This window comes from Ctenopharyngodon idella, chromosome 5 (assembly GCF_019924925.1).
Source record: "Ctenopharyngodon idella isolate HZGC_01 chromosome 5, HZGC01, whole genome shotgun sequence".
In the NCBI taxonomy this organism is placed as follows: Eukaryota; Metazoa; Chordata; class Actinopteri; order Cypriniformes; family Xenocyprididae; genus Ctenopharyngodon; species Ctenopharyngodon idella.
In genome coordinates this window covers 23,871,657-23,883,349 of record NC_067224.1, presented here as the reverse complement: position 1 = coordinate 23,883,349, position 11,693 = coordinate 23,871,657, and the positions used below count along the sequence as shown (strand labels likewise).

At 37.2% G+C, this 11,693-nt stretch overlaps 1 protein-coding gene across 1 annotated transcript in view; it reads left to right on the top strand.

Moving 5' to 3' along the window:
• Positions 1-628: 628 nt before the first annotated feature.
• Positions 629-11,693, top strand: part of pld2 (phospholipase D2) — a 28,589-nt gene continuing 17,524 nt past the window's right edge. Inside the window, 9 exon segments of the mRNA XM_051893169.1 lie at positions 629-1,448; positions 7,605-7,733; positions 9,558-9,685; positions 9,758-9,814; positions 9,816-9,901; positions 10,007-10,100; positions 10,190-10,255; positions 10,839-10,897; positions 11,010-11,144. Coding sequence (XP_051749129.1) covers positions 7,628-7,733; positions 9,558-9,685; positions 9,758-9,814; positions 9,816-9,901; positions 10,007-10,100; positions 10,190-10,255; positions 10,839-10,897; positions 11,010-11,144 — 731 coding nt within the window. The 5' untranslated portion in view covers positions 629-1,448; positions 7,605-7,627.

The following is an 11,693-nucleotide window of genomic DNA, read 5'->3' as shown; positions in this document are numbered from 1 at the left end:
AGTAGTTCTCCAGCTCACTGTGGTTGCATTTTGCAATGCCCCAACCCAGGTTATCGTCTCTGTTTACAGTGTGTTTACTGTTCACAGTGTGTTACATCAGCCACTTTTTATAACTGATTGTACTGTAGTATTTAGCATTAGTATTATATAGATGTATTATATAGAGATGCATGTTCATTTTTGTTTGTTCTATCTTATGTATTTCATTTAAAATGATCTTTCTTTTAATTTCACTTATGCAATTTTGCATTAAGTTTATTATTTACTATAAACTTAACCACACACACACACACACACACACACATAAGAAACGTGGCCTGTGAAGAAATTTGCAGTGAATAAATTGATTTTCTTAATTAACACTGTCTTAAGATATGCACTGCAAATTCACACGAAAAAGGTATAAAGTCTGCTTGTAATTGCATTTTTAAATCCTTATTAAACACTGTGCTGTAAATAAAATAATGGACTTATTCAAGGTAAAGTTCTAGCTGATTTATTTTTGAGCTCGGCTACCACACTCGCAGAAAAAAATGGTACAGTCTATGGGGTTACATATTACCTTAAGGTACTAATACGCATCCTTGAGGGGTAAATAAAGTACAAAGGTGTAGAGCCCAGTGCCATCTTTTGTCGTATTTTTTTCTGAGAGCAGTTCTACCTTAATATGGATATGGGTCTTAGTAGGCTATTTAAAGGTACATACACAACGTAGTGGTTTTCAAGATAAGGTGAAAAGGAACTTACAGTGTACAGTGAAAATGGTTTCATGTGAAAAGGGTGAGCCTTTTGTTTAATCGGTATTTTCAATCCCACAATGACGATTTCCTGTACTGTTGCTAGTCCTAGTGCACTGAGTAAGAGGGTGTTATTTCCTGCCATACCCCAAATGTAATTCTGTCGTGTATTACATCCCGCTGTCCAAGCTCTACGAGTGTCTCCTCTGATGTAGATATTGTTGTTTGAGTACTCATAAAACCACTGTTTCATCAGTACAGATGCTCCTTCAGCGCCTCAGACGCTGCGTATCAGTGCTGCAGCTGCACGCGTCGCATCTACGCAAATTACGGTGTGGTTGTGGGACGTTTGCGCCAATGACAAATACAATTGGGAAACATTTGTTTTAATAAACCAGCCAACAGTTATAGAGATCGTCTATTTATGGAATGTTTCCCTAAATGGACCACATTTCTATTTGCGCCAGAACGGGCAGATAAAAGGTAGATGCATACGCACTTAAGAATTAATTCTCTCTGGAGATCATTCTCGGGGCTTTACGGTAAATTCGGCCTCTCAAGTTTGTCTACGTTGAATGTAACAGCAAACCTACGCCTTGGGAGTTGTGATGGGGGATAAGTTATCCAGAAGTTTGAGTCTAACTGGGGAATAACAACCTACGAAACTACAAAGGGCAAAACGAACATTTACTCGCTTGAGTTTCCTTTGTGGTGAGTAATATTTAATAAAGTCTTGTTTAGATAGAGGTATCACGATCACCGAGCATCGGAAAATGTGGCTTCACGCACATTTTCAAAAGTGAATTGTAAAATATAATTTTTACGCTTGTCCTTACACCCAGTGAAACCTTTTATTGTTATAAATCTCATACGGTGTTATAAAGCAACTAGTTAAATAGATTTTCCGTCAGAGTTTCGTTTTAGATGGCGAGTGACAAAATTGTCCCATAAAACACGTTAATGGTCACGATATGAAGGAGATCATTGATGCATAAAAAATTGATCTGTCTCAAAAACTAGCGAGCTGCCTATCTAGACAGCATTTGGTGGACCGTAAACGCGTGATGCCCAAATGTTGGACAGCTCACTGGATTTTGACACGGCCACACTCTTCATTCTCACATCCTATTGACTGTTGAGGGATCATTAGTGGGCAGCCTCATCCGGGTTACCAGGAAGAAGCAGGTTTGGAGAGATTTTTGAAGAGGAAAGTGTCTGTGCTCGCGGGACAGGAGATGATGCGGGACAGGTTAGATGTCAGTCATGATCACATTCCTATCTGTCAGGTCCTGGGAGGAAAATCATTTCAACAGCGTGTGAACCGGGACAAGCATTTTAATATTAGTTTGATTTTTGACTTCAATAATAATGATATATAATGTAATACATAGCTTTCATAATACACAGTTTTACAGATTTAAACATTTCCATTATGTATCACTTATTTGACTTATCTGCAGCACACAAAGTAATTGTGGTTGTAAGCAGCTTGCGCGGTTGTTATCAGGTCTGATATTGCTCTTCAGGAAAGCTGTTATTGTCATGAGCGCAGTTCCTCTTAATAAGTGATTTGTAGCTGTGGTTTTCATATCTAGGCAAAAGAGTTGCTAATTTGGAAATCAAATGCAAACAGGTGCAGAATATCTCGAGAGTGAAATACAGTGTTAAATCATTTTACTCATACATGGTTTTATTAATCTGCCTATCTTTTTGTATGTTTATGATTTGTTTAATATCTCCGTCCCTTTCTTCCACCATTTCTAGTTTACTTTAACTTCTGTCTCTCCAACTGTGTCTAATGTTTCACCTGGAACCTGGTTGCCTGGCAACAGTGGCCATAGTCAGCCAGTGCAACACCCTCTAACACCCTCTCTCTGTAGCCTACTGTTCTCTTCGTTTTTTACTAATACATATTATTACAATTTAAAAAAGTTTTCTATTTTAATTTATAATTTATTACATTATTAATAATGTAATGGCAAAGCTGAACTTTCAGTCTTTAGTGTCACGTGATTCTTCAGAAATAATTTTAATATGCTAATTCGGTGCGCATGAAACATTGTTCTTATTACCATCAGTGTTGTGCTGCTTCATGTTTTTGTGGAAACTGACAATTTCAGGATTTTTTCAGGGTTGTTTGATGACTAGAAAGTTTAAAAGATTAGCATTTATTTTAAATAGAAGTCTTTTGCTACAATCAATTTAATCAATAGTATTAATTTCTTTTAAAACAAAATGTTTGTCAGAAATGTCAGTGTTGATGTCAGAGTCATATCCAGTGTCGTCGTTACAGAACCTCAGAGACATGGTTAATATCATATTACCTAAGGTATCTTACTCTGCTTTGTTAATTACTTACAACAACATTATTTCACAGCCTGTTCCTGGAGGTTCCCCACAATGTTATGGACGCCTCGCTTGTCAGACATGCCTATTTCAGGTGTTGAAGTCTCTACTAATGCTCTGATGAGTTCAATTAGGTTTGATTAGGGAGATATCCAAAATGTGTGTATTTGAGGGGCCGGCAGGAACAGGGTTGGGAACCCAATCCCATATCCGAAACTCTGAATGTGCTTACTTCCATACTATATAGTAGGCAAAAAAACAGTATGTGAGCCATATAGTGTGTCTGAATTCATAGTATTCATTAAATAGCAGGTGAAAAGTTCACAGATGTCTTACTACTTCTGGCAAGATTCTGAATTGCACATCTGATGGACTTTTTGGGTGCATTCCACTTCGCTTTTAGACATAGGCTTGCAAACTTCCCTAAGCATTTCCCTTCAGGGGAATACCTGCCACCGTTTTGAAGTGGGTTTTACTTTGTCAAGTGGGCGAGGGAAGTTTATGTGGATAGACCCTCGTCCCCTTGATTTTGACCGAAGGAGCGAGTTTACTCCGATGTACACTTAAAGGGTTAGTTCACCCAAAAATGAAAATAATGTCATTTATTACTCACCCTCATGCCAGAATTTTCATTTTTGGGTGAACTAACCCTTTAAAGCAGATCTATATCCCACAATTCAACTTGATTATGACGTAACAGCAGATCACACTTAACTGTATGATATATTAATTATTTAGAGAATTAATCGCTTAAGTGTATAATATATTAATTATGTATTAATTATAAATTTAATCACATAATACTTGTAGCTACCTTATGTTCAAAGTCAAAGTTTATACTATTAATATTTTTTTTCGTTTGTGTAATTTTATTTTTCTCCAACAGCTCATATACCTATAAGATTTTATATATTTTCTCCAACAAGTTATATGTATATTGAATGATGCATATAAAAAAAACATAAGTAAAAAAAGAGGTAAAATAATAAATCAGCTCATAGTGAATTCCAAGTGATCAAGGGCTTAGTGCATTCCATTTAAACCTTTTGCGAGATTTCCGCCAGTAGTGGGCACTCGTGCAACGTAAGCAACGCCGTAGCTACGTCGTAGGTTGTGTGTAGCACGCGCAGCCTATGGTGTAGCCTGACGTGCACCTCTCCGAAAATGTAACAACGCGTCAATTCTACTCAGAGCGCAAGCGCTGTGATTGGTTTGCTTGGTTTGTCTTGAGGGACTTGAGGGAGGGGTTCTAATAGTGGAGCATTTCCTCGTATGCCCGTGGACACTGCCTACTAGTGGTCTGCATGTGTAATTGCACGTCGACGTGGACAACAACACATAAGTATAAATGAAAACCGATGCATAGCCTGCAGCGTAGAGGCTACAGCGTAGGTCTGACGCAGAAATATAAATCAGCCTTTATTCTTCTGTGTCGAACCCATGCCATAGCTACATCGTAGGCTGGGTGTAGCATGCGTAGCTTATGGCATAGGCTGACATGCACCTCTCCAAAAATGTAACAACGCGTCAATTCTACACGGACTGCAAGTGCTGTGATTGGTCTGCTAGAACCCCTCCCCCAGGTCAAAAAAAAAAAAAAAAAGCGTTAGTGTAGCATTTCCTCATACGCCTGTGGACACTGCCTACTAGCGGTCTGCATGTGTAAATGCACATCGACACTGACAACAACGCAGAAGTATAAATGAAAACGGATGCGTAGCCTACAGCGTAGAGGCTACGGCGTACGTCTGACACACAAGTATAATTCAGCCTTAACGTGTAAATAAGCAGGGCGCGCGCTGCAGTTCCATTTTTTACCACAGATTTACATTGGAAAATTGTGGGGCGCTGTAGAGCTGGGCAGGGCTCAGGCACCCGCTGCCCCACTTAGTATCATAATACACACCTGCCGAAGCCATACGTTAAATTTTAATATACCCTGTTCACTTTACAACTTAAATAGTCTAGAAAATCCAAAAATATTTGTTACAGAATGCTGAACACATTTACAATTTATTATTGATTCAGTTTATATAGAGGTCTATATATTTTGGATGAATATTTTGGTGGGTCTCTGCCCAAATATTAGATGAGGTACCTGTTGGTACCTGCTGTACAGTAGGGAGTTTTGTACGCAGTGACTGTACTACATGACTTAAGAAGTAAAATCCACTGTCAAATCAGCTGAAATCAATCAGTTATCTATTTTATTTATCTTTTCTCTTTTTGTTTGTCTACTCTCAACCCAAGAATCATTTATATCTTATGAACAAAAGAAGGAAGAGGTAACTTGATAGTGAATCATCTGTGCCACAGCTGGAGTGCAGTTTTTTTATTGCTAGAATGTTGTGCTCCTTTGTTTAATGGTGAAGTTGCTTTAGAAATACAATGCCATTCAGCCCAAAGACAATCTGGATTGAGTCCAACTGCCACAAGCGCTTTAGCTTTTTTGTCCTAGTTATTTTTACTTGTGCTTAAATGAATACAGATTATGTGATAATAACAACAGTGCAGACAAATCCTGCACCTGTGAATATAAAATACATGTACTGCAATAACAATAATTAATGTTATTTAATCATACATCTTTTCATATTATGCCATTCATATTATGCCATGCTTTACAATTAAATTGCATAGAAACTGTCAAAATATGAAACATGCATGTATAAAAAAAACTGCACATAACAGAACCAACCAAATAATAAACAGAATAATACATCATAGAAGGAATACAAAGAAGATTATGGAATTACTGTTTTCCAATCAGAAGAGCCTAAAATAACATTACAAAAATCTGTTAGATTTATCTTGATGATACAGCTGGTTAGTAGGGCTGTGTATTGCCAAGAATTTGGCGATACGATACGTATCACGATACAGGGGTTACGATACGATATATTGTGATATATTGCAATACTGTAAGAAAGGCGATATATTGCGATATTCCTTGTTTTTTTTTAGAAAAAGGATGTAATTTTAGAAAAAACGGTCATAAAGAACACACCACCATATGCATAAAACCTTACAAACAACTTTATTTTATTTAATCAATGCAGTATCATTTGCATTTATATCACTAATCACTATTTTATGCAATCTAAGGGAAAATAGTAAAGTGACTGCAGGATTCTTTAGGTGTATATGTTTTAAAAGTTCACGGTATAGCAGTTTTTAATTTCTAAACTATTTAACAACTAGTGCAAAGTCCATTTCATGACTGAATATCTGTTTGTTTTATATTTAATACTGTAAAGCTGCTTGCTTTAAAGCAGTCTAATGTATAAAGTGCTATTTAAATAAACGTGACTTCACTGAAGTTTTGAACAGAGCTGGTGCAAACATATTAACATCGCTATGATCAGATGCGTTCTTAATTCTGTCACCGCTGTCATTTTTGTTGTGTTTATTTTGTTACCGAGAGGAAAGCGTGCAGTACATACTACATATTCTATCGAACGCCTCTCTCAGCAGCGCGGATGGCATCGGGATATTAAGTGAGCTCTCAGATTCAATCCGTTTCCCGAGTTTTGGATTTTAACATGGCCTATTTTGCAAACAACTGACTCTTGTCGATCTCCTTAGTGGGCTCTTTATAGTTGAAGCCAAAATGAGCACACACACTTCAGCTCTGTATGCCGCGGCAATAATTCTATCGTCTTGTGAGCTGGGTTTGCTAATGCTAACGTTAGCGATGCACCTTGCGCTTCTCCGGCTACGAGTCACTTTACGTTCTGAGATAACACTGACATCTAGCGGTTGGGTTTTATACAGTCTGTGGTTTAAACCGAACACAAAGCCACGAATCTTGGATCTAAATAAATAAATAAATATCGATACAGTGTTTTTGAGAATCGATACAGTATCGCCAAACATAGTATCGCGATATTCATGTGTATCGATATTTTCTCACACCCCTACTGGTTAAATGATTCTTTAGTTCCTGGATCTCCACAACCTGCTATTAAACGTGAACTTTGTGTTGGAAGCCCAGATCTCTATCCATCTCTCTCCTATCTGCAGCATTTTTTAACCCTCTGGTGCTGCTTGTGTGGGGGTCAAAAATGACCGAATTTTTCAATGAAATGAATGTATTATATTTTAGTTCGATAATGTTTCAAATGTTTCATTTCAAATTTTGTATTTTTAGGGGAGTTTATGGTACTAAATTATGATCCATTTATTACATGTTAATCTTTTTGAGCATACATAGACCTGAAAATGAAATTTCCAACTTAAACTGTCCCAAATCTTGAATGCTTTATTGCTGAAGTAATAAAAATAAAAAAGTGAAACAAAAAAAGTTGTAGAAGTTATTATGAAAAATGTACATGGAATTAAAGAAAGTGAAAGCATTTTTTTGTTTTTGCTTTTTTTGTTGAGGTTAAGAGTTTGCTTGCTTCTAGTTTTATGTCATGCTAACGTTTGCATTTTGTAAACTATGTTGAAAAAACAAAGTGAATTTCCTTGTTTTCCCCTCTTTGTGTGCGTGGGTATTAGTTTGTTGGTGTGTTTGCACAGGTGTGTCGTGGTCCAGAAGCCTTATGGCTAGTCCCGAGACGAATGCAGCTCAAAGGTGGCGAACATGTGTGGACACCGTGCTGTGCAACCTTACTGAGGATCAGCTGAAATCTATCAAAAACAACAGTGGTGAGACAAATCACATACAATAGTGTTTATTAACAGATCACAAAGTTTGAACCCTGCCTGTAACTCTCAAGTAAACCCAAAGACCTTGATCATTTAGTACATGTGTTTTTGCTTTGAGCTGGAATAAGCACCCGTTGTGCACACAGTTTTCCTTGGCTTTTTAGCTTGTTCATTGCTTGCCCATAGCTATGATTACTGTATAAATTCTTGGCATACCTTTCTGCTGCCTTTCCACACCTTGATGGACAAATTCAAACCTGCTTATTGGAGTGTTTAGTCTGTTTTATTGTTTTAATAGTTTAGACATTTAATATTAACATTTTATCAGTTTTAAATGGAACAACATTAAAATAATTATTGGTTTATTGGTGTTGGCTAAAATTGTAATATTAGCGCATTACTATTTATGGAGTGTGGACTATATTGGACAGGACAGATGAGTTCGATGCAGTCAGAATTTTGACTTTCCAAGAGCACAACAAATTCTTTTATATATATTTTATATTTGTCACAAGGACTGCCTACTGTTCCATGACTCAGACTCATGTTTACAGTTTATATTTGCAGGTACAGTGTCATGTACCAAGAACACAGATATAGACAATCAAGACCTATAAGAATATTTTATAGAAACAAATAATTCCAGTGCTCAGTTTGTCATTGCAACTAAGGAATTGCAGGCGACAGGCATAATGCTTGTGACATTTTCTTATTTTATTACAGAACAAAAACAGTTATTGGTTATTTGCTTCACAGTTCACAGTTAACCTACAGACTTCTTTTCAATCACTGATTTGTCTCTTAGGACAAAAGATTATTTATGCCACATCCACATGTCAGTCATGCTGTAAGAACAGGTATTGAAAGTTTCACAATGGGTCGTTGTACTTCACTGTGAATTTTTTTTTGAAACATGTAGAATGCAGAGAGAGGATTGACTGGCTTCACAGCTGTTTTCTCTCATTCACATACTTCTAGAAGGATTGTGTTCTTGAGCACAACACTGAAACTGAGTTACTCGTCTGAGCTTTGACTTCTGGTCACATAACATTGTTGATACTGAGGCCTGTCACAGTGGCTGTTCTTCAAAACAAAAGAGGAACAGAGTCTGGGATTCAAAATCAAATTTTAACCTGAAAAAACAAAAAACAAAGAATCATTATGGTAAATCTGTGACATTGATCATGTGATTCTGTGTACAGACGGCCAGATGTTCTTCCATTAAAGCACAAGATGCTCTTTGGATAACTTTAAATCATACTGGAGAACATGATTATCAGGTTTTACCAGTGTTGTAGTCGAGACCAGCTCATTCGAGTCTGAATCAATACCGAGTTCAAATGCTCCGGAGTCCACGACAAGACCAAGACCATAAAAAATATGGTCTTTAAATCTGAGTCCAAGAGCATATCTTTATGACCTTGGTCTTGTTATGGAATTGGGAGCATTTGGACTTGGCATTGATTCAGACTCGAATGAGCTGGTCTCGACTACAACACTGGTAAAACCTGATAATCGTGTTCTCCAGTATGATTTAAAGTTATCCAAAGGGCATCTTGTGCTTTAATGGAAGAACATCTGAAGAACACCCTTCTGGTCTCGGTCTTGACTACAACACTGGGTTTTACACAAAATTGTGGAGTTCATGCATCATGAGTGCTGCGTTCATTAAAATAGAAGTTCATGATGATTTTTCAATTAGATTTTTCGCTTATATTGTTTTGCTGATTATTTATTATGACATTTTTAGTATCAAATTAGGCAAATAAAAAAGTGTTTTCACAATAGTGGCTTTATTTTTGTCTTTCTGTGTCTCTCTATCAGAGGAGCGAGACTTTTTCGTGGTACATCATCTGGCAGACCTGAAGGAGGGAGCCATCTCTCCTCTCCTTAATGGCACACCTATCACCTGCAAAGTGGAAAACATGGAGCGATACACCACCCGCTCCAAAGTGCGTTTGTGGGTTTGTATTTAACAGTGTATTGTTGCATCATACCTGACAGTCTAAATATTCCGTTTGTAGGTACACGTGTGCACTTTGTACACAGTCCGTCTGACACATGGTGAGTTCACATGGACAGGTGAAAAAAAAGTACAAGCACTTCCAGGAGCTCCACAGAGACCTGTACAAACACAAAGTGTTGCTGCAGTTCTTGCCTCTGGGGAGGTGATTGCACTCACACAAACATGCAAATTCACAATGCTTCATTTGTTTGGCCTGGAGTTTTGACCTGGTGTTTTCATTTTTCATTTTGCTTGCGATTTGAATTAGATTTGCCATTCAGAGACAACAGCTGGCAGGTTTGACAGAGGACATGCCGACTTTACATGGAACCGATAGAATCAGGAGAACATCTAGCAAACCGGTACATATGTAGTAAAGCAAAGCATCACTTCCCTCCAAAAGTTGCACACCCAGTGTGTTGTACAAGATGTTTTTATTTGTGTTTTCCAGAAATATCTGGAGGAGTATTTAAACAACTTGCTAGAAAACACCTTCTACAAGAACTATCATGTGATGGTGAGAAGCTTGCATGCACATGCTTTATAAGTAAATGCATATAATTACCCTACCCCGTAAAAGAAAAGCTTTACATTTTTAGAATTAAAATAAACATAATTTTAAAAACAAAATACAAATTATTTTAATTTGACTGGTATGTGTTTTATATGGATTAACTATGTTTTTAATTAATATTTATATACTTTTCTACTTATTATACTGACAGTTCTCCATTTTTCAATATTGGGTCTACTGAAGAATAATAATAATAATAATTATTCATATGTTTTTATTGTTAAAATCTAATCATTTAGTTATTGTGTCAAAAAGCTGTATTAAACACATTTCTGCGTATTGGCTATTGGACAACATAATAATAATTGTTATTGTATTAGGTATTGTATTATTGGTTAATCTGTAAAGTGTCTTAAAGATGTCCCTGGATGTCTTTTTGTCAGATTTAGTTAAATTCTGGAGACAGTTTTGTCTTTGAAGTGTATCCAAGATGATCCCCTCACACACTCATACACAAATACAAAGTTACAGAGGATTGTGGTTGTACACATGCATACTAAAGAGTGTGTGTATATTGTGCTCTCAGTTAGAGTTCCTGGCAATCAGTCCCCTGTCCTTCATCAGAGACCTTGGACCCAAAGGCCTGTGAGTACAGACTGTGTATTTCTTTTTTGATTTTAATACTATTCCATTGTTGCTTAAATGTATTTCTGTAATGCTTTTTTTTTTATAATGTTTGTTTGTTTGTTTGCCTCAGAGAAGGCTATATTCTGAAACGGTCTGGGGGTCACCGCATCCAGGGGCTCAACTGTATCGGACACCATCAGTTCTGCTTCCGCTGGTCCCGCCGCTGGCTTGTGGTGAAGGATTCGTTCCTCCTGTACATGTCCAGGTGGGTTCTAGTCAAGTCATCTTCATTTATATAGCGCTTTTCACAATACAGATGGTTTCAAAGCAGCTTCACAGTGATAATAGGAAAACTAATGGACAGAGATTGTTTTGGCTTTACAGCATCTCTAAGGAAAAGTTATTATCGAGCTAAAGTAGGTTTTTGATTGAATCACTTCCGTTGTAAAAATCGTTAATTATTAACTTAGGGGCCGCTTAAATGACTTTTGACAGAAAACAGAAGACTTTTAATGCGTTTTTGCCGTTCATTTAGTCTATAGGTATGTGTGTTTGAATGTGTATGTGCGCAGACGCTTAGTCTTTTTTACAAAGTGACATTGCCAAATTACTTGTCTGGCCCGCATAATACAGAAAAATTAGTCGTTTCCACGGACCCATGCGAACTGGAATCATTTTGATAACGTTTTATCTATACATAGGGAAAGGAAAGGGAAGGAGGCCTTCGCAGGGGATAGTTTAGTTTCAGGGCTTCAGGGCTGCCTTGTCGTCGTGTCTAGGCACAGGTCCTTCATCTCAACTGGATAAGGCCTGT